This window comes from Mercenaria mercenaria, chromosome 10, assembly GCF_021730395.1.
Source record: "Mercenaria mercenaria strain notata chromosome 10, MADL_Memer_1, whole genome shotgun sequence".
Classification (NCBI taxonomy): Eukaryota; Metazoa; Mollusca; class Bivalvia; order Venerida; family Veneridae; genus Mercenaria; species Mercenaria mercenaria.
The window spans coordinates 7,812,655-7,840,051 of NC_069370.1; the positions used below are offsets into that span (position 1 = coordinate 7,812,655).

At 33.1% G+C, this 27,397-nt stretch overlaps 2 protein-coding genes across 2 annotated transcripts; both read left to right on the forward strand.

Moving 5' to 3' along the window:
* Positions 1–4,496: 4,496 nt before the first annotated feature.
* Positions 4,497–16,646, forward strand: LOC128559763 (lysyl oxidase homolog 4-like). Its single transcript, XM_053552228.1, has 6 exons — positions 4,497–4,679; positions 6,047–6,219; positions 11,439–11,574; positions 14,302–14,471; positions 15,163–15,285; positions 16,132–16,646. The coding sequence occupies exons 3-6, from the start codon at positions 11,504–11,506 to the stop codon at positions 16,293–16,295; spliced, it is 528 nt and encodes a 175-aa protein (XP_053408203.1). The 5' UTR covers positions 4,497–4,679; positions 6,047–6,219; positions 11,439–11,503; the 3' UTR covers positions 16,296–16,646.
* A 154-nt stretch (positions 16,647–16,800) lies between these two features.
* LOC123559992 (neurotrypsin-like) lies at positions 16,801–27,255 on the forward strand. The gene is made up of 11 exons (XM_053516680.1): positions 16,801–16,985; positions 17,268–17,427; positions 17,706–17,881; positions 19,295–19,430; positions 19,955–20,115; positions 21,224–21,365; positions 22,314–22,498; positions 24,390–24,540; positions 25,365–25,428; positions 26,366–26,618; positions 26,911–27,255. The coding sequence occupies exons 1-11, from the start codon at positions 16,877–16,879 to the stop codon at positions 27,198–27,200; spliced, it is 1,827 nt and encodes a 608-aa protein (XP_053372655.1). The 5' UTR covers positions 16,801–16,876; the 3' UTR covers positions 27,201–27,255.
* The last annotated feature ends 142 nt before the right edge of the window (positions 27,256–27,397 follow it).

A 27,397-nucleotide genomic window follows, 5' to 3' on the forward strand; every position in this document is an offset into this window, starting at 1 on the left:
ACTAACTTGTTAAATTTGCGAAAATGATAAAATCAAGCTTTCTTGAAGGTAAAATTCTTAGTTTCTTTTAGATAAATAATATGAATTATGTCGGGGTCGTATGTTGCAGCAGCCGCATATACTTTACATATACATATGCAGTCCTAATGTTGCCTTTTTCGAAAAACATTTTCTTTCCTTCTTGTCTTCTTTCCTTTTTTAAAGATTTTCCAGAGGGGATCCGAACCCCCGGTCCCCACCCCCCATCTGGATCCGCGCATGGTGACATATCATGCTTTCTGTTTATGCAGGTAAACTTGTGTTTGGTTAAATTTCAACAGAGCACAATTGTCTGAACAGTGTACAAACTCATTACTGTTTTTTCAGGCAAGGGTGGAAAAAAAGTGGTAGACAATGAAAGCAGTAACATTTTTATTAAAAAAAAATAAACAATGAGACAAACATTTCCAACATCTTTGGACGGTTCAAAAATCCCATGTTAAACATACGATAAAGCCCGAAACGCGTGAAAATGTTCCGAATGTAAATCGGGTGAAGTAAGCGCTCTATGTAGATTATGCGTCTAGATTGATTAAACTGGGCGAGTCTACTTACTTATTACTTGAGGATGAAAAAAAAACGTGTTTTTTAAATGTTGCTCTTAAACAAGGGTGGCGGTTGAATTACTAAAAGTACAACAACAGTTGATTCACAACAAATCGTACGGTATGTTTTATAATCAGTAGAAGCTAGTCGTATTTACGCTTATGAGACCTGTTTCACCCATAAGTAAAGAATTGACAGGTCCATCATGAAATATTTTCCCCATCGTGCAAATACTTGTCCTATTCAATATGATCGCGGCCTCATCGATCAATAAAGAAAAGTTTGTTAATATTTGGTGACATGACCTCTGCTAACTATCACTTCTTTTAGGAATCTAGTCATAAAGGCTTTTTATATAGTGCACTGGAAGATCATACCAAATTTTCTTAACTTCATCAATGAGATTTTGTTTATATTTGATCGTGTTTCTTCCTTTCGAGTTTGATTTTGATGGTTTGCAAAACATTTTCTATAATATTTATATCAGGACTCTGTGAAGGCCGGGATATTTTTCCACTGAGAGGTCCTCCTTGATGTGTGTACTGGAGCACTATTCTCCTGAAATATATAGTCTCCTTGTGAGAAATATTTGGAAATGACTGGCCACAAATTGCTGTCTAGACACTCTATGCATTTCTAAGAGTCTATATTTCCCTCAATAACATCCAACGTTTCAACACCATTATAAGTTAGACATCCCCAAAACATAGCAGACACACATCCATGTCCACGTTGACCCAGACACTGTAGACGCCAGATTTCTTCTGCCTTTCTCCAAACTTACTCTCTTTGACTGTAAAGTTTTACCTATGTATCATTACTAAAGATCACCTTGTTCCGGTTTCTATTTAGAGTCCAGTGTAATTTCTATTTACACCATGAAACACGACTTTTCCTGATAGTAGTATTGATGGTTAGTGTCTTTCGTATTGATAGTTTTTGTCTTCCGTACTTTCCTCCTTGTATACCCATGAAACTTTAATCGACGTCTAACAGTTCTAGATGATATTGGATAAGGCAAATTTTCATTTACTAGTCCAGTCAAAAGGAGCCCTCCATCATTTACCAAATCTTGTTTGTTCAGGTGTCAACTCTTTCCTTTTGACAGCCATTCAGTTGCAGACGATATCTGTTTACATAAAAGAGCTGTATCAGTCAAAATTAAACAAATGAACCTAAAGAGAATAAATCAGAATCAACACATTTACATGTAAAAATGCTCATGATAAAACAATTTTAAAGGCATGTTATGTAAAAAAAAGGAAAGAGTTTGATAAATTGGTACAAAAGGCTAAGAGGTTTTATTGGTTTAAGGTACAAAATGATATTTTAAATGAAGCTAATAGTAATGGTTCTGAATTTTGGAAGAGAATAGGTAAAATAAGTATTTCTTCAAAAACATCTATTCCTTTTGAAGTTATTACAGATGATAATGTTATCTCAACAGATGTAAATGTTGTTCTTGATAAATGGAAAAATAGTTTTAGTAACTTGTATAATACAGAGTATTTTACACCTGATTTTTGTAGAAATGACACACCGTTAACAGATGAAACTCTATTTGAGGATGCGTTTACTATTTTTGAAGTAAGAAAAGCTGTACTTGATGCAAAGAGAAACAAGGCCTGTGGGTTTGACAATATACCTATGGAAGTTTTGAAAAATGATAATGCTACATCTGCCTTACATATATTATTCAATTCTTGTTTTAGTACTGGATATGTTCCATCAGACTGGGGTAGGGGTATCATCAACCCAATACCTAAGTCTAATACTGCAGACCCAAGAGACCCTATGAATTATAGGGGGATATGCTTAGCACCTTGTATGTATAAATTGTACTGTGCAGTGTTAAACAATAGGTTGTCAAAATGGGTTGAGGATAACAATATCCTGGCTGATGAACAGAACGGGTTTCGGAAAAATAGGAGCACTGTTGATCACCTTTCGTCATTAACCAACTTAGTTGATAGTCGTATTAAGAAAAAATTGTCAACCTTCTGCGCTTTCATAGATTTTCGAAAAGCATACGACTTGATTGATAGAAATCAGTTATGGGAAAAATTGTATAACTATGGAGTGAAAGGAAAAATGTTAAATGCTTTGAGATCTTTGTATAGCTCAGTTAAGTCTTGTATTAGACTAAATGGGGTCAATAGTGATTGGTTTAATGTGAAGACAGGTTTACGTCAGGGATGTAGTTTATCCCCAATTTTGTTTAATCTGTTCATAAATGACCTAGTAAATAATGTTAAACTGCTGAATGTTGGTATAGACATTGGTGAAGACGAAAAGCTATGTATACTTTTGTATGCCGACGACATTGTTCTAGTAGCGGAGAGTGAGACAGATTTGCAGTTGTTGCTTGATGTCCTTAGTGTCTGGTCCGAGACAAATAATATGTCTGTCAATGCAACAAAAAGCCAAGTTATCCATTTCAGGACAAAGAGTGAACCTCGAAGTAATATTGCTTTTTGCTGTGGCCCACATACACTAGCTGTTGTTGATAAATATGTCTATTTAGGCCTTACTCTAACTGAACATTTGGACTATGGAATAACTGCAAAATTTGTTGCACAGTCTGCTGGTAGAGCTCTAGGCTTGCTTATTGCTAGATGTAATAAATTAGGCGGTATGCCTTTTGATGTATTTTCTAAGTTATATGATAGTCTTGTATGGCCTGTTATTGCTTACGGTGCCTCTATTTGGGGGGAAAGGTCATATTCCTGTGTTGATGCTATTCAGCATAGGGCTATGAGGTTTTTCCTCGGTGTAGGGCGATATACGCCGACCGGTGCAGTAGCAGGCGATATGGGCTGGACACCGCCACTCGCTAGACAGTGGATTAGCATTGATAATTTCATTGTTCGTATGAGTAAAATGGATAATAACAGGTTGAATAAAAGAATTTTTGTATATCTAGACAAGATTGGTAACTACAGATGTAGGAATTGGAATTTTAGAGTTAAAACATTGTTACGTAAGATGAATTGTTCAGAATTTATTGTAAATAATGAGACAATTATTAATAAAAGAGAACTCAATACCAAAGTTACAGACTACATAATGAATGATTTTAAAAATAATTGGTTACAAAATGTCAATAGAATTAATGGAATTAATGGAAGAGGAGGTAATAAGTTAAGAAAGTATAAGTTAATTAAACAGGATTATGGTGTAGAAACTTATTGTAAACTCATTATGTCTAGATCTCACAGGGCTGCCTTTGCAAAATTTAGAGCCGGTGTTGCCCCGTTGAGAATTGAAACTGGGAGGTATGAAAACTTGCCTGTTGCTGCTCGAACTTGTCCGTTTTGTGTGTCTTTAGTTGAAGATGAAATACATTCTCTGTTCTTTTGTCCAATGTATAATGATCTACGTAATTTACTATTTGAAAAAGCTGTACACCTAAATGTAGATTTTGGAAATATGACAGAGGAAGAAAAATTCATACTTCTGTTTACAAATGATGATATTATAAGAGATTGTGCAAAAACCTGCTTTTTAATTTTACAACGGCGTCAGACATTTTTGTGCAAGTAATGTGGGAGAATGTTGTGGGAGAATCAAGATTGTTTGTTGTCTTCTTATGAATGCTTCGGGGCAGAATGAGTCGGAATCTTGGTTCCCCCATGATATTGTCCTCACATGTAGTACATATTTCATAATGAACATGTGTACATAACAGTAAGCTTTTAGACAGTACAATATATCTTAGTGTATATAGAAGTGGTTTTAATAGAAGAATTGTTTTAACGATGAATAAATGTATAATGTATAGTCTCTAATAGTTCTATATAGAACAGTCATGTACTATTATATGTATGTTTGTAAATGTATATTGTTATTGTATGTATGTGATAGAGACTCTAATAAACTAATAATATGTAATAAATGCTCATTTACATTTAACTTTACGGACAACGTATGTTTTAAGATTCACGAATTAACGACATAAGACTGGAAGGAGGTCTTGTGCCGCATGAAGGTAGACTAGAAGTCAGAATCGGAGAAAAATGGGGAACCGTGTGTTATGCTCGATTTGGTCTCGGCTTTACAAGTGAAGATAAAGTCTGTGACTTACTTGGATACACGTGCGTAAAGGTTTTCTTTATCGATTTTTTAATGTGTTCCTAATGGTTATTTTAATTTGATATCTAATATTTCCTTAATATACTGTACTGAAATAATTGTCTATAATAAATATTGGCGAAATGCCTTGGTAAGTCACTATAGTTTTGTTACCGTATTGTAAAGATTAAGCGGTAATCATAACAATTAATTAGTCAGTAAATTTTCAATGAATACCCTTCAAATAGTAAATGGTACTGACCAAATTGAATGATGGACTAGTCCATTTTAGAAACTTAGCATCGTACAAGTTGGTACATGGTTAGAATTGCCGACCTTCTGTAAGTCAGCTTGATGACCTTCTGAACTTTACATCCCAAAGCAAGTTTTCGAACCCATGAGGTGGTTCAACATCAGCGGAAAATGGGATAAGTTTTGTGATAATATCTCTTTCTCTGTTGCCTTCAAAATGATATCAAGGTAAAGGAAATATCATATGAGCCACGCCATGAGAAAACCAACATAGTGCTTTTGCGACCAGCATGGATCCAGACCAGTCTGCGCATCCGCGCAGTCTGGTCAGGATCCATGCTGTTCGCTAACGGTTTCTCTATTTGCAATAGGCTTTGAAAGCGAACAGCATTGATCCTGACCAGACTACGCGGATGCGCGGGCTGGTCTGGATCCATTCTGGTCGCAAACGCACTATGTTGGTTTTCTCATGGTGCGGTTATATAAGTATTATAGTCAGACACTAACGGCTGGCTTGTCAGATAAATTATAATGACAGGATTATTTTCAAATATTTCAACTGTCAAAATAACTGGTTTTGAACAAGAACAACGTAGGATTTTATTTTACTTTACTCTTAAACCTGGTTTAGTAATGAAAATGTCTGTGCACGAAAGACCTTGCTTTTTCTTCCTTGCAATAAATGACGTGAGAACTACTTGTCCTTTTTATGATTATCATCGGCAAAGTTTGCATATTTTAGATAAGCATTTAAAACGAAAGTTGTGGGTGAGCAGTGTTGCGTTTTCCGTTACTGCTAATGAACAGACTCAATCAAACCGAGTCTTCAATTTTTACTGTTTGCCTTGTTCTGGGTGCTTCCGATGGATCAGCTTTCCAGAATTTGATTATTTGGTGATTATATACGAAGAATTTCAAATAGGGGAATCAGTGATCAGACAACGCGGCGGCCATATTTCCAGCCGCAGAGTACCTGTGCTTCGGACCGCTAGAAAGAAGCATTAGTACTCGCAGTATTCGGAATAGATATCGTGGTCTATACTATGGTATAATTGATGTACAATGAGGCTTTAAGACGATTCTTTCTGTAGTTTATTCAAGTGTCAAGTGTACTCTTAACTTACCTTATATGCTACAGCGAACGGGGAACTCTTCATACTACATGGAATTCAAACGAGAACGTGGAAGTATGGCTGACTGAACTGTATTGTGAAACCAATGTCACTGATATAAACAATTGCTCTTATGATCTGAGCGATGCACTTGGAGGGTGCGTTTACCAATATGGAGAGCTGGGTTTGTCCTGTTCACGTATGTATTATTCTATTTCACACTTCTATGAATTTATCCAAATGATAGCTTTTATTTTTTATCACCTGGCGATACAGTAGAAACCAGTGTTGCAGTGTAACTGTGATTAAGGAACGTAGCATTCCCTTTGTATATTCATCCATGTTCTTCTTTCCTCTTCAACCTCCTGCCCAACCCCTTACCACTTCCTCTTCCTCTATCTATATTTGGCATAAATTTATAATTATGTACTTTTTAGATTTTTGAAACAACCCGTCTGTAATACTTTTTTCCATTACGGCTTCCTTTTGTTGTGGGCTTACTTTGCAAATGCGCTTTGTTTGTTTGTTTTGGGTTTAAGGTATTAGATCACTAATAGAGAACCTCCTTTTTGAAGAGTATTCAATTCCTACCATAAACCTACTTTTACTGCAATTCTTAGGGGGGCGTAGGTTCAAGCCCTACTGGGACCAAAATTTTTTTTTCTTATATTCCTTTTTTTCTAGTAAGTTTTTACTTCTTTCAAGACTTATTATTGATTTCTTGTACAAAAATGGAAAAATATTAATCTTATAAGTGATTTCTTGGTATTCAAAGTGAATTTACTACTTAAACAGAAGGGGTAGAGTTACACATCTTTAAAAATATTGAGTTACACGCGGTGAAAGTTCTCTATTTTGCTTTCACTCTTAGATTATATATTGTGGAAGAAATTTAGGTAGGTTTTATGTCTGCCCAAAGGTTATTTTTAAATGGAGTAAGCAAAATTCAAAACAGAAACGCAACATTTGACCTTATTTTTTCAGTGTTGAAGTGTGAATTCTGTCTCATTAAATCCGTTTACTTGAGGCACCATAGAAAAAATGATATTGACATTGGAAATAGTGTGAAAGTAGGTTTATTTGAAATTATAAGACTTACATTTTGTTCAAGTGATCGTAGATGTGAAAATTGTGTTATAATGTTTGCACCTATATTAACATATATATTATCAAAGAAACACATGAACTAAAAACATCATGTGTGTTGTAAAGCATTGAAAACATTTCAAGTCGTCAATTAAGAATGTGTGATTTTTTGTTCTTTTTCCCTTAATTTCATTTTCATTATGGTATGAAATAAAGAGATATTTAACAGTGTTTCTCACAATATTGAATTTAATTTCTGTCGTACTCACCAGAAATGATCATATTTAGATTCGGCATTCGCAAAGTCCAAAATAGTTTATTACTGCTGTGTGTGAGTCCAGTTGAATTCAGTATTGTACTCAACACCTCAAAATAACCTCATTTCATTTGAAATGGTGATAGGAAGATGATTTTTTTCTTTTTTTTAAAAATTATTGTCAGAACAGATCTTGATGCAGCAAAGCTCTGCTTCCACATTCTTACCTACACTTAGAACTGCATAATGAGTAAGTTAAAGTCGAAATGCAAACATAGCAGTGATCGGTCCGTACTCTGGAGGAAACATGCTTGCCTGTTAATCCAAAGGTCTGAGGATCGACTACCGGTCCAAGCACTGAAAATTTCTGAGATGCTGTCGAGTGTTTCCCACCAAACTGAGAGTCCGAAACTGGTTCTATCCAGGATTTAAGGGTTTGCGTGTATCGGTTTTATACTTGTGCTTGTGCGCCGGACAATTTAAAGAACGTTAAAGTTGGACATCTGTAAATCTAAACTTTGTCCTGGTTTTCACTGCTCTGTGCCTCTGTCACATCGCTCTATCTCTGTACTAGTAGAGGACACCTTGGCAGCCATGAGTGAATTACATTTTAACAGAACAGAACAGAACAGTAATTTATTGATATAACTTGAACATGTACAGTTCATCGTTATAAGAACAAAATATACTAAACATGCATAGCAATGCGAGAGTGAACAAAACAAAAGAACACTCAGTTAAAATTCATTCAATATTATTATTTGCAGTGTGACCTGCCGTGAGAACCAAAGACATATATGTAATATTTTCTAGATAGTATTCCCTCAGGGATAATCTTTCTTCAGCGATTGTACAATATGAGATAATATACGAAGGATACAATGTACACATTCATTGAATGTAAAAAGCGCGCGAGACAATATTGTTTGTCACTTCGTGCCGCTGTACGTCTAGTATAATTATAAAGTAAAAGTATGCAGAACTTTGGTAAACCTTATCTAATGCAAGGATTACTTTAGACGCGCAATACTGGTTGACACGAACAATACTGGTTGACACGAACAATCTTAAATCACTATAAACCTTGCCGAAAAGAAATACAAGGTTTATCTTAAGACTTGAACATGCCGAAAAGCATTCACTAAAAATAGAGCATTTTTGTATGTACATTTTGCAATTGTATTTAAGAATATTCAAAAGTATACAGTAACTAACACAACGTTTCTTTTAAAGAGGTAAAAATATATAAAATTATTATGCGCAAATCCTCACGGCCGGTCACACATTAATTAGCAATAACATAAAGTATGCATCAGAGTATTTCCATTACAATACAAAGTTAAATTGTATTATTCAACAATTCCAATCTGTGTCTAAAAGCATATTTACAATAAATGGCTAACTTATATAATTCTTTTTCATTTGTGGAATTTAATAGTTGTATAAATTTATACATGCTTGGTCGTTCATAGTAAAATCTAGATATATATTTACGCCTTAAAGAATTATAGGTTTCACATATCAATACAAAGCGATATTCATCTTCAATGTCATTTTTTGTGCATAAAATACATTTTCTATCTATTCTTGTGATGTTTTGATGTCTTTCTGTTTCAATGTTTAAGTTGTGTGACGATAATCTAACTTTGGCTATCATGTTTCTAAGTTTATAACATTTTATCTTTTCCAGATATACTGATATATCAAAGCTGTCAGTAGTTTTTAATTCTTTAAACAATATCATTGAACTTCTTAATCCAATATCATTTCTCCAGTTACCAATATATATATCAACAAGTCTGTTTCTAAATAAAGGAATAAACATATTAACATTTACAGATTCTGGGAATAACCATACATCAGGAAAGCCGGCGTTTTGTAACATCTGTTTTACTTGTGTGGCCCAGTTATTACAGTTAACGTTTCTGTCTATATCTTGTCTCATTGTCATAATCATTGTTTTTAAAATACCATTGTTGTTTTTCTCTGAGTGCAATTTCAAGAAATATTTCAATATCCTAACATTTCTAACTATATATAAAGGGAATCTTCCTAATTCACCGTATAAAGCGGAATTACATGTCGACATCTTTACTCCTAATAATCTTTTCAAAAATTTTCTATGTACTTTTTCTATATTTTCAGCCCTAGTAAAACCCCAAACCTCACATGAATAGTGTAATATAGATGCTACATGTGTATCAAACAGATTTAACATTAATTTTACAGGTACTTCTAAATCTTTGGTTACAGAAAATAAAGATCCCATAGCTTTCAAGGCTTTTCCAACTAGTGTTTGCGTTGCAGTCATAAATGATCCACCATTTGATAGAACCAATCCAAGATAATTAAATGATGTGACTATTTCTAATTGGACACCATTATAATAGAATTGATAATTTTGATTACCACGTCTTCCTTTTTTGAAGATCATGATTTTTGTTTTTTCAACATTGACTTTAAGTTTCCATTTTTCACAGTATGAATGTAAGCTATCTAAAGATTTCTGCAATCCATTTGCTGAATCTGAAAAAATAACTGCGTCGTCAGCAAATAACAGTAAATATATAGAAAGCTGATCTAATGTTAAAGAATTATCATTTTCTTGAAGGTGTATCTCAATATCATTAATAAACAGTGAAAATAAAATCGGCGACATTATCTCCCCTTGCAATAATCCAATATCACATACATAAAAATCGGACAACGTATTTAAATGTTTAACACATAATTTGACATCATCATATAAAGACCTAATTACTCTGAAAAGGCGACCATCTATCCCTGACTTTATCAATTTTAACCATAAGCCATTTCTATATATAGTATCAAAACATTTCATAAGATCAACATAACAACAATATAAAGTATTTCCTGAACTAATGTGTTTATCAATAAAAGGTTTTAATAAAAATATTGCATCTATTGTACTGTGATTTGTTTTGAAGCCAAACTGTGCATCTGTCAGGATATCATTTTCGACTGACCATTTTTTTAATCTTTGATTTATAACAACTGTGAATAGCTTGGCAAAACAGCTGATTAAAGTAATACCTCTATAATTATTTGTGTCACACGGATCACCTTTTTTGTATACTGGAATAACAACTCCTTTCGACCACGATTTGGGAAAACACTGTTTATCTAATATATAATTGAACAAAATAGCTAACGGTTTTTCTAAAATCTCTATACCTTCTTTAAAATATTCATAAATAATATTATCGAAAGAACATGATTTATTTACATTTAATAATCTGACTGCACATCTGATTTCTTCTAACGTAAATGGCAAATCTAACTCATCAAATGTTGATTGCCCATCATTTAATTCGAAATAGTCCAAAAAATCCCGGACCTCTGTATCTTCCTCAATAACAACTTCTGAAGTTAAATTTTTAAAATGCTGATAAAATTCATTCAAATTTATATTCTCACCATTTTCAGAAATTTTATTTTGTTTAAATAGTTTCCAAAATTCACGTGGATTTTTATTTTTCATTTCGCTTAATTTAGATGCTTCTTTTTGCTGATATTTCCTTTTCGCTTTTCTACAATGATACTTATAATCTTTTTTGCAGCTATAAAGATGTTGCCTATTAACATCATTTTTATTTGAATTAAATTGCTGTACAAAGTCAATATACAAATCATATTTTCTTTTGCATTCGGCGTCAAACCATTTCTTTCGCCTGTTACTGCTATCAACAAAATATGTTTCAATTTTCGTTTTCGTTCGTTTCTCAAAATATAGGTTACCTCTAACATTTAAAAACTCTGTGAATATGGAGACCATTTGGTCAGGGTCGTGATTATCTTGTTTACATTTCAAAAGATCATCGCACAAAGAATCCGCGTCACGCGCAACATCATTCATAAACTGCGTCTTGTACTCTGCGCTCCATTTATGCGTAACGCGTTCTTGCTGGATATTACTCCGCGGCAAAGTCATGATTTTCAAATCGAACGTTACCGGTGCATGGTTTGAATTTTAACGTGTTTATAATGAAAAACGTGCCATATAAATCTGGTATAATAGTAATGATTTCAATTATCTTCTCATTTAACCAAAATAGCACTACGACTTGTTGATGGACCAAGTGAAAATTCAGGGCGAATAGAAGCTGGGTTTCACGGGAAAATGTATACAATATGTGCAGACGATTTCACTTTAGCTGCTGCTAATGTCTCCTGTAGACTGTTAGGGTATAGGTAAGACAAATTACTTAAGAAAAACATACCGTATAGCGGGTTATTTCTGCGGTCAAAATATCTGCGTTTTGGTTCCAAAAATTATGGAATAAATTTCTGTGTGTTTTAAATTTCTGCGTTTTCACATGAAAGGAAGAGAGATTTCAGCATTTTCGATACCAATGAGGAGGTAATTCCTCGCATGATGCGTGGCCGTGAGAATGACTAGTCATGAAAAACAATAAACTAAATAAACGTTTACTGCTGTAAAGTAAGTTTGTATTTAATTAATACAGTGAAAGCTATTATAACATGTGAATTGAAAACAATATATGTAAGCAAACTGTTATAACTTGAGAAAAAAAAAAAAAAACGTTTTCTGTTGGATTAACAGTTAGAACCTTTCATTGACCATCACACTCAATTATACCATTATCGGTAATTGATAGATTACGGCGGTAATGTCAGATAATTAGACCATGCCATTGTGAGCTACGGATTGCCTTGTGAAACACGTTGGTGAAAAAATGCAGTCTTTTTGCGGTTTAAATTTTTGCTGTGTAAATATTCTGCTGGAAATATTTTTGCGATTATACCGAGAGACCGCAGAAACGCAGAATTTTCCCGCCCGCAGAAATAACCCGCTATACGGTAGAATCTTTTATCGAGATCGTTTCTGTAGAACACAGCACTTGCTATATATTTTAAACTTTGAATTCAGCAAGCTCATTGATTTCATCACTGATTTAAGGATAACATGGTGTAATAGGCCTCAATTTCACCAAAAGCGTACATACAACTTGATAATGTAACCTATAAAAATGTCAAACGATAGAAATAAGGTGCATATTGACAGGTTATATAGTGACAGAAGTTCCCAAAACATTTCCTTTAGATTACCTCCCCTGATAATTTTGGTTTTTCATGAGTTATCTCCCCTGAAAACTAGAAAAAAAAATGATTTTCTCCTTTTCCCTACGGGGAATTTTAGATTTCTTTTTGATATTTGTATCAGAATCATATAATGCAGCTTTCTACCGCAAAATGTTCTCGAAACCCAAGTTCAGATTCTCATAATCAAAGAAATTATATATTTCCCATAGGCATCAATGTTAACTTCAATACCGATTATCTCCCCAAAAAATGATAAAATTTGAAAACTCTCTCGGTGAAAGGTTTTTAATTTTGAATGTCTTTAAAGTGACCAAATTTCATTTAAATATTACCATCCAGTTACAAGATATGAAATATGGCTATTACACCATGTTATCCTTAAACTACACAGATAAATTACTTAAACAAAACATAGAATCTTTTATCGAGATCTTTTCTGTAGAACACAGCACTTGCTATATATTCTAAACTTTGAATTCAGCAAGCTCATTGACTCTGGTAAACATTTTATCACTGATTTAAACTACACACTTTGCACGTATGGCTACAGATAAACGCATTACACTTCTCATTTATTTTGACAAAATGATATAGATATTACATAAAATGTTTCATTCGGAGTTGCTGTCAAACTATTCTTAGCATCTACGTTTGAATGTCAAGCCAGTATATAAACGAGTCCAATGTCAGAAAGACGCGCTTTTTAAATTTCCATTCTGATTCATGGTTCCTAAAGGTCTTTTTAATACAAATTTTGATAATAGGGGACTTAAGTAAATACGGTAAAAATCAAAATTATAGTATTTCCTTCTGTTGGTGCTTTTAATTACGCTAAATCAACTTTTGATTGGCAAAGCTTTAAAGGCCATGAGTGTACTTTTGTGTAAATTTATGTAATTTGATCTTTGTTGTAGAACATTGTGGCAGTTATCTGATGCTTTTGTTTCATTTATATCAAACATTTCATGTGTAATTTTGGGCTTTTCTATGTCTAAAAAAATATATATATCTAAAATGTTGTAAAAAAGATAAAGTCAGCCAAAGTACTTTTAACGTTAGTGTTAATTGCGAATTTGAAAGATATCCTGTTAAAAGTTATGCTAAATACATATAGTGCCAATGTATGACTTGGAAGATAAGGATTGTAAGAATTATAAAGCACTGCTTGAAAAATATTGATATTGACAATCTAATATTAAAAACTGTGTATAATCAGGCATTGTGTGATCGAAATAACGGTCATACAAACTCGGTTTCAAATGCAGAAAGCTTTTAAATAATGATGTTTCATGTATGTTTACTATTATTGTCTTGGTTGCATTCTGTGCTTTCAAAGTGTTGTTTTACGGATTTTATTGGTCATTCTGATGGTATCAATAAACATTTGTTTGCGCAAATTTATATGTCGCATTATTGACACTCTAAAACAAAAGTGATATATTTGAAATCAATTGTAATTATATACATTTCAATTTGAGTGTTATTTGGATATTCTACCAAGATGTTTTTATTTTATTTCTGTATACTTGGTATGATTGTTTTTCATCCAGAGTAGATCTAATATTGTTACATATAGTAGAAAAGTAAAGATACTGCTCGTGTTGTATTCTTTGGACACTGAAGATGAAAACTATTTTAATTGTAGTTCTATCTGTAAATGTTATTCTGATATTAGAAAGAAATATTTTTAAAAATGCTATCATAGACAACCAACATAGTAAAAGTATATACAAACTTTTCAATCTAATTAACACGGCGGAACTTACTAAAATACCTAGATATGCCAAAAAGCTCTTCCCGTTAGAAATGCACTTTTAACTGTTGAACGCTAATATTTTATGTCAAATTTTATAGTGATGTGGTAGACGTAAGTGCTATACCAGAATCCTTTGATGGCAATATTCCAATGTTAAACTCGTCAGTTGAATGCAGTGGCACTGAAAGTTCACTAGAATACTGTAATATAAGTATCAGCACGGACTTCACGTGTCACAGCGGAAGCGTAACCAGAGTTACGTGTTTGTGTAAGTAGATTTTTTCTGCTTGTTTCTACTGCAGTGTATAAACACATTTTGTAACTTATTTTAATCATTTATTTAGAAATATGTTGCATCATGAAATCATATCAGACAAGTTATTATCAATGTATGTGTGGAAATTACACTAACCAATATTTCTATTGTCACCTGGTATTTTGAGAAATGGTTTAGTGTTTACTGGGTTTAATAAACTTTTGGTCGTTATACAAATAAATTAAAGCTTGTATTGAAACAATGTATAAACTTTCGTTTTTTATGGTTTTTATCTTTTTGAGTTGAGCTAAAATAATAAACATGCTCGGCCATATGCCTATAAAAAGCCAGTTTCTCCATGTTATTTAATGTTTATGTATCACTTGTGCATGCAGGTTTTAGGAGTTTTTTTAAGTATCAAAATCATGTATTTACCAGGTTGTGTGTTTGTACTCCGTATTCAAACAAACAATATTTAGTATGAAACATTCTAGACTGTGTGATCAATTTGATTTTTTTTGTGCGTGTATATTGTCTGTTTGGTTGCTTGTAACATTATTGACATACACCAACAAAGCAATTAACTTAGTCATTTAGGCGCTAGTATTCAAATTGACCAGACTATTATTTAGAAAATGCAGGACATTTCTCAAAATGTATTGACAAACTCAAAACGGCAACTTTTAATTCTTCTTGATTTCAGCACCTCTTGGCTCACCTTGCCAACTTGACGAAACCTGTGCAGGCGTTATGCATTCTACTTGTGAAAATTTCAGATGCACGTGTAAACGTGGTTATATGTCTAGTGGTGACAGGAACTGTACCGGTGTGATGTTGATTATTTTGATATATCTTATATTGTCTAAATTTGTACACTGTTTTAAATGAGTCATATTTGGATTGCTCTTTCAGTTTGTTGTGTGTAAATCACAGAAAAACATAAATAAACGTATTCACTTTAAGTTTCTACTAGTTAAGTGCTTAGACAATCAGTGATGTAATTTAGGATGATACATTAAGGTGATTCTGCACATTCGGATACACTTTTTTTCTACAATCTAAAGTTGATTTAACCATGATATTTTGCGTTTTCAGGGTATACCAAGCTAATTTGGCTAAAAATAAAGTTAGGGTCTTGTGCTTGATTTTTGCCTATGCTGACAAGTTGGACAAAGCTTCCTATGCTGAGCTCACAATTTTGATGATAAAGTTTGTCAAAATAGACTTTAATGAAACATTTTGTCTGTTATATGTTCAAGTAAAATCTGTATGTCCGTATGCTTATTTTTGTGATAACTGCCCTGCAGTAAAACAAATACGCATAGGGCGGCATTATCTGATTTTTTATTAACAGTTTTTATCTTAGTTTCTTTATCATTAATGTATAAAAAAATGTTCTAGGCTTTGTTCTATGTAATCCGAACAATTGACGTAAGTCACGAATACCTGTTAATCAAATGTGCAGAACTACCTTAAAATGCTGCTATATTTCAATTTTTAATTAATGTTCGAGTGAATCCCGAACCTGACCTATATCAAAGTAGTGAAACTGATTCATAATTTTTAATGATTGCTGACATAAGAAATAACGTATTTCTTCTTAAAATGCCTTAAAAATGAAAAATGACATTTCTTATGATGTAAAATATGGAATTAATGGTATTTTTTGTAGCAAAGTACAAATTTCGCTTTACGCAAGAAACTTCAAATGAAGGTTTGATAGAAGTCAATATCAACAACACATGGGCTTTGGTGACCGGCTCTTTTGTTCCATTCAGCGATCAGACATCTAAGGCACTCTGTGCAACATTAGGATACGGGTATAGTAATCGTTGAGCTATTTTCAACAATGATAGAAAAAAATGTTGACTTCTAGTTTCATGGAAGAATTTTTGATTTACAGACGGAGTTATAAATATATATATAAAATGAAAATTGTGTTCATGATTCATTGTAACGCTGTTAATAATAACATGAACCAAAGAACGCATGCAGTCCCCAGTATTCTGTACAAAATAATGTTTTTATATGTGAAATGTCCCCACACTATAAATATGTTTGTGAATAGCTTTATAATGACCACTTAAACTTAATTATTTCTTTTATTTTTATAAATCTTTTATTTCATTTGTGAGGATCGAGAATGTCGCTTTTGAATTAAAAGTATAAGCGCGATCTTTTTTTCATCAATTATATGAAATAGCAAATATAGCGACACAAGCAAGTAAAGTCCCCTTTGCAATTTATATATGGTAAATAAGTATCGATAGCACACTTTTACCAATATATTTTTTATCAAATTTATTATATTTCTATTTAATGTCAGTCAGATTCTATTCGCATGCAGGTACACAGGTTTCAGTACTGTTACAATACCCGACTCGAACCTGTCATACATTGGATATGTCTGGAACAGTATGATTGAATGTACAGGCACGGAGTCCTATGCTACAGAATGTATAGTCGGTACTTGGAAAGCCGAGCAGCAGACAAGGTCGTTATATCTTTCCCGTCTTCATTGCTTTGGTTGGTATAATTTCATTCATGCTATGTTTTTCTGTAGCAGTATCGGATATGACAAGATATGGTTCTCGTTCTTCTAGTCATTCAGTCCACTATAACCTTGAATTTTGTACATAACTGGTGGATTTAATCATTTTCGATGCAAAAACTTTATATCTTGTAGTTTGTACTGACTTAGTCCTATCAACATTATATCAGACTTTGATTCTATTATGTTGACGTACGCAAGTATCTTTGACTTGAAGATTTATCATTCTTGATCTGAAATATGTATTTTCCTTACAGAATTTTTAGTAACAGGTCTGCGCCTACAGGGTGGAGTACTTCCCAATGAAGGAAGATTTGAAGTCAAAGTTGACGGTAGATGGGGTACAGTTTGTGTTAATGCGAGGGCTTGGGGCTCAGTCAGCGAAGATGACTTGTGTAGACTTCTTGGATATGTAAGGTAATTTAGAAATTGTATGCTCATAAATTTTTATTTCACTTAAGTTACTCAAGTGCATTTTTGTATCAAAGGAACTGGATATATATTGGATATCACCAGAAAGCAACAACAGTAAATTACCTTGCTTATATTTACAGCAACAACATGCCTTTTTCAAAACTCATCTACACAGTTACAGATTTTCGCAAACTGAGGTCAAAACGATTTTGAAGTTAATCTAGAACGAATGTATGATGCCAGTGTCTTCAATGTGATATATCTAAAACATTTATTACTAGGGAGAGTCTAGATTCACCTTCAATGACAACAGAACACTTTGACGATACGGAGGAGGTCTGGATGTCTTATCCAAGATGTAACTCCACAAACACAGATATCAACGGGTGTAGCAAAATTAAGGGTGTTTATGAAGGGTGCAATGTACATACATATGATATGTACTTGAAATGTGACCGTAAGTCCTAACATATTACAATGTAGAACTAAGCTCTCTTACTCATTTTTTATCTGTTTAGTATTTTAGTTACCTGTGAAAGCAACTGATACACTATTTATTACTGTCTTTACATAAACGTAAAGGATTTATTTAATAAATTAAAATGTATTTTTTGCGTCCAAACAATCAAATATCTTTTTTCCCTTTCATTCTACTTAAGGTATCCGATCCATAAACAAGCAAGTGCTATAAAGAAGTGCTATTAAAATATATAAAAGTGATACCTGGTAAGCTCATATAACTTTGGTATCATTTGAAAGTATATTGCCTACTGAAAAAAAAAATATGTTAAAGATTTTTTTTACTTTATAGTCTACATTGATACTTTAACAGAAATCCAGTTTTACAGTGTAAAATTTATCATTTCGCAGTCAAATCTGCAATGATTCTTGTATATTATTTATGGTCACCTCTTTTACTAATTCTTATTCAGGAGACACAACTCTTTCAAATGATACCAAAAACATGAGGTCACCAGCCATCGAAATGTTACCTATTTGTGGATCGGAATCCTTAATTGTGGTGGCATATTTCTGCCAACCACATATCCACTTATTTATGTAAACAGTTTTTCTATAGAAATGTTACATATCCAGTTATTATCTGGCAAGTGGCAAATTGCGCACACTTTACGTCAAATGGCGATTTTCAAGCATTTGATGGTGAACTGAAACCTCAGGGGCTCTTACGGACAATTTTTTAGACAAGAGCAAAAATCTGGGTATTACTACCGGCCTCCCACGTGACAGATGGTTAAGTCCTCACATAATAGCTTTATACATCCCAAGGGAGGTGTTTAGCCCACTTCGGTGAAGGACAAATAATTCAAACTTAACCGCTCTACCACAGATGTCCCTTTCAACATTTTAAGATTTTAAGAAAATAAGATATGTTTATCATGAATTTTAAAAGTAAGTACGTTATAATACAGCCATTAACCTTTAGTAAATTTACTCATGTGAGTTATATTTTATTGTAGAAGAAATAATGGCATCAGCCTTGAGGTCTTTCTGTTGTTTCGATAATATGGAAAATTTCTACTTTTATTTTGTTTTGCTTGTTTGTAAAATCGTATATTCTTGGCCGACCATAATGAAAAAGTATTTAGTATATTTTATCATGAAAGATAGGTACATACCTTTGTATTGTATTGTATAACAGTTTTCCTTAATTATTTCTATGTAAAAGATATCGCTCATGGATAAAATATACAACTTTTATCACAATTTTAAGATGATATTTCAAAAGTTATAAAAGGCGAGACGATATTTTTACTTATATGCACAGGCGATTAGACTATATTAATTAATGAAAATGAAATTAATAACTGCACTATAAGTATTAATAGAATTGTCTCATTCTTTTCTTTAGCTGTGCAGATAGTTGATGGTGCCTGGCCAAATTCAGGCCGGATTGAAGCCGGCATACGAGGTCAGCTGCAATCATTTTGTGAGACTGGAATAGACATGGAAGTTGCAAACATTACATGTAACATTTTAGGATACAAGTAAGTTGTCATCGTTCTGTTAATGTTTGCTTCTATGAGACAATGTCGATTTCATATCACGGTTATGAAAGTTTTGATAAACATGAAAGCAGAATTTATAGATACAATTTGCTTTGCTTTAATTTGTCTTCAAAAAAGCTGTGGTATATAACCAATAGTTTACATGAGCTACAAAGTTTTTGTGCAATAAGTTATTTATCCATTCACAGTTTTCTAATTTGACATTAAAAAAATGTTTCATTAAGCTGGACAATCAAACATGACAGAAAAGCTTTGCTTTTGAACGTGTCTGTGTTTCTATGTATAACAATAACTAATTACAAATAATTATTAAATATGCTTTCCTTTTTCAATTGTACATAAATATCTGACATTTAAATGTGCATGTATTATACATACTTGTAGATCTATTTATAATTCACTTTTTTCATAATTTCTTAGTTTTAATGTTTTATAACTTTACACATAAGATTTAGATATACCTTTTTTTAACTTTTGAACTATTTCACCTAACTGTTTGACAGCGGTGCAAAGACACTTTCTTCCGGTGGAAGCAACGGCAGCTCTGTATACAGTGGTAGGGTGGAGTGTAAAGGCACTGAATCGTCATTAGAAAATTGTAATTTCATTGATGACACAAATATAAATTGCAAGGAGTCCGGAGTTGCTTACATCACTTGTCAGGGTAATGCTAGTTTTATACGTTTTTCAGATTAAACTATGAATTGTTCTTCGGTTCAATCGAATGAAAATGTTTCGTGCGGTGACGTCCATGTCATTGTAGCGACCAAGAAAGAGTGCTACTATATTTTATCTACTGCTTTACATTAAGGGCATATTAGAATCGAAATAACTTATACCAAAACCGTGCTTTAACACTATTTATACACTCGGGTGGTAATACGTCGTACAAATTATTTCTCTCGTGCTGCGCATTCGTGAAATTATTACGACCGACGTATAATCGCCCATCGTGCATAAATAGTGTTAAAACACGCTTTTGCTATATTTTTTTCGTTATTCTAAATATATGTGTAGGAAATCAGAATAATTATTTAACCATATCGGTTACTAGTATCAGAAATTAGAAGAGGAAAATATATTTGTTAATATATTTCGTCTAGAAATGAGTTAATATTTTGTAAAAATCAGTTTAAATCCTAGTATTTTATCTAAATAAGTCATAAAAAAGCACAAATACTCGTGTTTTTTATATTTTCGTTCTTTCGTTTTCCTTTTTCTGTATGATGTAAGCCACTTATACACTAAAAAAGAAAAAAAGACTGTGCGCTGAATAAAATGATTAAAACCAGTGCATCCTTTTTACATTTTAGTATATGTTGCCGGAAATAGCAATTTAAGAAAAAAAGCATTTAAATTTTGAAATTTACGTTATCATTTGTATACATTATATATCATTTGTACTGAAGTAAAAAATCTAACAATTTGAACAATAATTTGTCATGTTTAAATAATAGCTTTTTCAGTTCTTCGTTTTTAATTTGAATGTCAGCTTCAAATTGGTCTTACATTTATCTTGCCTATACTTTATTATTATAAACGGGCATGGAAACAATACCCTAATTATCGCTGATACTAATAGAGTAAGCATCGAAGTAGATATATGTAAAAATGTCCGTTGAGAAATATTCTACAAAATGTCCTAAATAATAGATGACAAATATTATCGTTTTCCTCCATACAGTAGTATCGGAGAATTAATAGTTTTAACATTTTGAATTAATAGTTTTAACATTAAATTATTGCATGCATTTTTGACATGTTTGTTCCAGGAGGTCCTGCAAAGATAATTCCTTTTGACAAAAAGCCGTATGAAGGAGTGTTTGTTCATTATTACATGAATGAATGGAGACATATTGGTACTGCTGTATCAGACACAACTGCTGAAACATTATGTAATATTCTTGGATTTGGGTAAGTTGCTGGTACGTTAATGATTTGAAAGCTCTTAATCAGGCATTACAGCTGAAACGTTATGTAGTATTCTTGGATTTGGGTAAGTTTCTGGTACGTTTATGGGTTAAGGAATCATTTTGATAGCCCTATATCTTGCATTACAGCTGAAACGTTATAGAGTTTTCTAGGATTTGGGAAAGTTGCTGGTACGTTAATGATTTAAGGAATCACGTTGGTAGCTCTATATCTGGATTACAGCTGAAACGTTATATAGTATTCTTGGATTTAGGAAAGTTGTTGGTACGTTGGTGATTTAAGGAATCACTTTGATAGCCCTATATCTGGCATTACAACTGAAACGTTATATAGTATTCATGGATTTTGGTAAGTCACTGGTACGTTGATGATTTAAGAAATCATTTTGATAGTTCTATATCTGGCATTACAACTGAAACGTTATATAGAATTCTTGGATTTGAGTAAGTTGCTGGTACGTAAATGATTCAAGGAATCATTTTGATATATCTATCTCAGTCATTACAGCTGAAACATTATGTAGTATTCTTGAATTTGGGTAAGTTTCTGCTACGTTAATGATTCACGCAATCATATTGGTAACTCAATATCAGGCATTATAGCTAAAACATTATTGTTGGATTTAGGTAAGTTGTTGGTACGTTTATGATAACTGGAATCTGTAAGTATACAGTATATCTGCGCAATCACTTAGGCAATGGAGATTAAATCACCATTTCAGGATCTGTGAAAATGACCTGAAAATTTAAGAGATCTTTGCCTAAGGTGTTTTCTTTTCATTCTCTTAAAGATATTAAGATTTGTAGTAGTTCTGAAATTGTAAAACGGAGACTGGAAATATGCATTTTATTGATAAGCCTTCTGAATAAACCTTAGCAAACTGTGCTTCTCTCGCCGCTCTTGCCAAGTTTTATCATCTTTACTTTACAGATCAGAAGGGTATGCTGTGATGATATATGGCGAGGTTGATGGCGGCACAGATATATTTGAATCCATGGTTTGCAAAGGAAACGAATCTGAAGTTGCTGAATGTGTTTCTGGTCTGTACAAACAACAGACATGCTACGACTATTGCAACCGTCCTTTATTTGGAGCTGTTGCCTTATACTGCGCGGGTAATATAATTGGGTGAATGCTTCTTCATGGCAATCAATATTACTCATTCTATATGTAGAGGTGTTACCTATACTGCGCGGGTAAAATAACCGGGTCAGTGCTTCGTTAAGTCAACCAATATGACTCATTCTATATGTAGATATGTTACCTATACTGGGCGGGTAATATAACTGGGTCAATATTTTGTTATGACATTCAATATTACTCATTCTATATGTAGCGGTGCGGGTAATATAATTGGACAATGCTTTGTTATGACAATCGGTATGACTCGCTCTATATGTAGATGTGTTACCTATACTGTGCGGGTAATACAATGTATAATCGGGTCATTGCTTCTTTATGACAATCAATATTACTCACTCGTTATGTAAAGGTGTTTCCTTTACTGTGCGGGTAATATAATTGGGTAAATGCTTTGTTATGATAATCAATATGACGCACTCTATATGTAAAGGTGTTACCTATAGTGTGCGGGTAATATAATTGGCCCATGCTTCGTTATGACAATCTGTACTCTCTCCATATGTAGAGGTGTTACCTATACAGCGCGGGTAATATAATTGGATCAATGCTTTGTCATGACAATCAATATGACTCACTCTGTATGTAGAGAAGTTACCTATACTGTTCGGGTAATAAAGTTGAGTCAGTGCTTTGTTTACAAAACTCAATATTACTCATTCTGTAGGTAAAGGCGTTACCTATACTGCGCTAGTAATATAATTGGGTCAATGCTGCGTTATGTAAGTAAGCAAGCAAGCAAGCAAGCTAGCTAGCTAGCTAGCTAGTTAGTTAGTAAATAAGTAAGTGAGTTAGTAAGTAAGTAAATTAATAGTAAATTAATTAGTATGAAGTAAGAAAGTATGTAAGTTAGTGAGTAGGTAAGTTAGTAAGTAAATAAGTACATATTATAGTGACGTGTGTTATACAATTTACATTAAGAATCAAATGTTACTTACATAATACTAAGAACACTCGGCCCTATCGGCCTATTAGTCGCCTTGAAACAATATATAATTTTTTTTTAAAAAAAAACGTCAATTTTTGAAAATGCACTATACTTATGTTCAAACAATGATAAAATAGTTATAAATAGGTAAAAGAGCAATAAATTAAAAGCAGTATAGTTTCAAAAAAGAAACAATAATAGTATTCTATATATTCGATACGATATTTAGCCACTGCATTAATTTATTTAAGGCATGCGCCAGCTTTACAGCAAATCATTTCCTTAGTAATGTTCAATGTACTATTTGGCATGGTTATTTGAGATACCCTACAGCAAGACATGAAACGTATAATAAATTGTTGAACTAAGGACATGGGACTAAATTTTCAAAGCCTTTAACATCGGATAAAACCTGTATGGAGTATTTGAAATTATACTGCTCTGATAACATAGGTCGGAAGGTACCAAAACTGACTGATATACAAGGTACTGTCATCAGTATGCTTGTTTCTTACAAATAACGATTCTCATGGAAACAATAAAAATATATGTAATTCAAAAGAGATTTTTCATATGACATGTTTTATTGTCACACAGTTGGTGTTTCGAAGCAATTTGGTACTTATAGAAAATTTTACGGTATTGGAGGTAAGGATGTTAGGGTCCCTGATAGCCTTACTGGCCTCGACCTTACATAATTAGACATGTTAAAATTGCAGTAATCACTAGTCTTCCACATTTGGAGCTGTATATACCGTGTAGTGCTCGAGTATAATTAAATAATCTTAAATGGCAATACTATACAACCATGCTAGACGACATAAGATTCTAAAGTTCACATTCTGTAGTATAAACATGTTTATAAAATACTTTATGCCGAAGATACTTTTTCATTTGATTTGCAGTATTCATCCGTCCATGGTGTTGTGTCTTTGCAGATTATGAAATCGATAGTATAAGGTTGGTGAACGGTTTGTCAAACAGGGAAGGTGCTGTTCAGGTATTGGTGGATGGAGTTTGGGGATATGTCTGTGCAACTGAATGGAATACCGCAGATACAAACGTTGCCTGCAAAACACGCGGCTTCACGTATGTTCAAATTCGTTCATATTCTTGCTAATTTCCTGGGGGAAAATGTTTGTCATGTCAAAAAGATGTGATATATTTCTATCCTACGTTGTTTTATGCTAGAAAAAAACCCCAATGCTTAACAGTTCGACTCTACTGGATTAAATTTACGTATGTACATAACGAAAATACTTACGTTACCACTAACCGAAACAAAACATGGTTGCATTTTGTTAGGAAGTCACATATATTTCAAACTTACAGCATTTTATATGCCCCATCAATTAAACAAAATTTAGATATTGTTTATTCAGTTTTCTCTACATCCAATAATAGCCATACTACGTCATATCACATATTTAGTTTTAACATATTTTTATAACATCCATATCCTCGTATCCTTCAAAGAAGGGAAGGATTTTGGTGCCAGTGTAACTGTCAGTTGGCAGACTTTTGATTTGCGGTATACTTGGTCTCACAATAATTATTAATTCTTTGGCCAAGATTCGTTCGACTTTTGAAGGCGATTGTTTGTTGTCAGTGGATGAATTTTGTTTATTTTGTTTGGTCGGTATGTTGAAGGCGAAGGACACATGACTTCGAGATTGAAAACGGTTTCCATTTTCTGCTCAATTTATAAAGAATTTAGTTTTGGCCTATAGTGGTAATTGCTTCTGATCAGCAGATGATCTCGTTATTTTGGAAGGTCTTATGCTAAATTGCATAGTCACAATTGCCTCTGGCTAGATTGAAAACGGTTTTCGCTCAGTAACTAAATAATACTCATTGTTTTTACGTCTGTACCTCAATGGCTTATGTCACAGTAACATCGATATTGATAACAGTTTCTTATCAATCACTGGGGCAAACTTTGGCTTATGTCCAACAGTTTTCATAGAAGTGTTGCCTGTAATTAGCAGATGAGCCCTTTTGTTTTTGGAACAGTAGCTAAAGGTTAAGGTAATGTTATGCAAATGTCATTTCCTCTTGGGCTTTACTTTATTGTTTACTGACTTAGTTTTGAGACATGGTGTATGTTAATTACATTCTGTGGTTTTCCAGAATGTTCTACCACAATACTGATAAAAAGGGTTTAACAATTATTTTAAAGCCTAGGTTTGTTCTTAGTCTTTCCAGAATTTTCTTTTTATTCTTTGTGATAGATAAAAGTTCTGAACACTGCCTTTAAATTTGGGCTGCGTGAGGATATGATAGAACCTAAAGAAAGGACTTATTGAAAAAACTTTGACAGAATAGTGCCAGTTTCGACATGAAACATTTGAAGGATTAACATTATCACGGTGTATTTAAAATATCTCTGAAGAAAGAATTTATATTCTTTGGAGATTTTAAGTTCAGTTTTAAACTGTTGTGAAATGTTTTGGAATTTATTCTGATTGTATTTAAATATGACCAAGACAGAGTTTAAACTGCTTTTGCATATTAAATTAAATTTTGTTATTGTTAATAGTTTCTAAGCAAAAATGGTCAACACGTCATCATGAATGATAACTTTTTGGAAGAAAAAAGTGTTACGGTCGCTTACGCGTAGTCTTCACGTTTAAAGCCAATCTCTAACAACTTCGTCAAGAAGTCGACTCCTTGGTTCAGTGGTTAGAGCATCGGACTAGCACACGGGCGACCTGGCTCCGAATTCCTCTACAAGCAGTTGGGAGTTTTGGTTACAAAAACACTATTTTCTTTGATTTGTTACGACTGAAAGTCGTTAGAGTGAAAATATATGCAAATACCAACCGAGTTGTCTCAGACTGGCATAAGTGTTCTACAAAAAACACGCTTTGTTATTTCAGAAATTCATGATAATAAACGAGTAACTGGATACTAGTCGAAAGCTATATTAACCTACGGCTGTCCTCTCATTTATTTTGAACACAAATTTCTACATGTCTACATTGCGATATTTTTCAGGTCAGGACTTGGTTACCGAAGTGTTCAAAGTCAGAATGCGACTGTTCTGATTGGACATCTGCAATGTACAGGGAGTGAAAGCCATCTTAATCAATGCACCTACAAAAAGAAAGGACACTACGACCATTCGGAATCTTGCAGTGATTATGTTTATGTCACTTGTACAAGTGGTAAGCGTTCAAGTAATTTTAACCTATATAAACAGAAGGTTCAGTTCCTGAATTTCTTTTCAGTAAATAAAGTACCAGTTAACTAAAATTATAGTAAATAGATGGATAGAGCTAGGTCAAATTTAGCAACTTAAATTTTATGAACACACTCATTGTTTTATGGAAAGAGTCTTCTTTCAAGAAATCATTTGTTCAATGTTCTATATCTAATTTAATAAGAGAGTAGTAAGTAGTTGTGTGATTTCATTCTTAATGTTGTAAAACTCTCGATTAAATTGATCTAATTTCATAGAATGTCGTCAAGGATTTTATGGTGACCAATGTTTGCCATGCGAATGCAACGCCGCTAACACGAAATCGTGTGACATTTTGAGCGGTGGCTGTTTCTGTGTTGACGGTTGGACGGGTAATTCATGTAGCGATGATATCGATGAATGCGCAACAGTTTCAATTGTATGTCCGACCAATAAAAATTGCGTTAATAGTCCAGGATCTTACACATGCGAGTGTGAGCTTGGATTTATGGAAGTTGGAGATACTTGTAAAGGTGTGTATAAAATTAAGGCTTATGTACAGTTTTAAAATTATTCAGACCTACATAAAATATTACCATCTTTAAAAGAAGAAACAGATAGGCTAGTCTGTTCAGGGCTTTATATCATCAATTAACACCAGCAACACTATAAAGTTTTCTACATGATCTATAGACACAAATCAGATTTCAGGCGGAAAATATAAGCGGAAGAGTAGTGTCTCACTTTACTTTACGTTGATCCATA

What these genes read in the sequence shown, in the direction of transcription:
- LOC128559763 (XM_053552228.1), top strand. Translation starts at nt 11,504, where the DNA reads ATGTATACAATATGTGCAGACGATTTCACTTTAGCTGCTGCTAATGTC. An exon ending in TGTAGACTGTTAGGGTATAG is followed by an intron (nt 11,575 to 14,301) that starts GTAAGACAAATT and finishes CAAATTTTATAG; the next exon opens with TGATGTGGTAGACGTAAGTG. An exon ending in AACCAGAGTTACGTGTTTGT is followed by an intron (nt 14,472 to 15,162) that starts GTAAGTAGATTT and finishes TCTTGATTTCAG; the next exon opens with CACCTCTTGGCTCACCTTGC.
- LOC123559992 (XM_053516680.1), top strand. Translation starts at nt 16,877, where the DNA reads ATGATTGAATGTACAGGCACGGAGTCCTATGCTACAGAATGTATAGTC. An exon ending in TGTAACATTTTAGGATACAA is followed by an intron (nt 19,431 to 19,954) that starts GTAAGTTGTCAT and finishes ACTGTTTGACAG; the next exon opens with CGGTGCAAAGACACTTTCTT. An exon ending in TTTTCATAGAAGTGTTGCCT is followed by an intron (nt 25,429 to 26,365) that starts GTAATTAGCAGA and finishes ACTGGATACTAG; the next exon opens with TCGAAAGCTATATTAACCTA.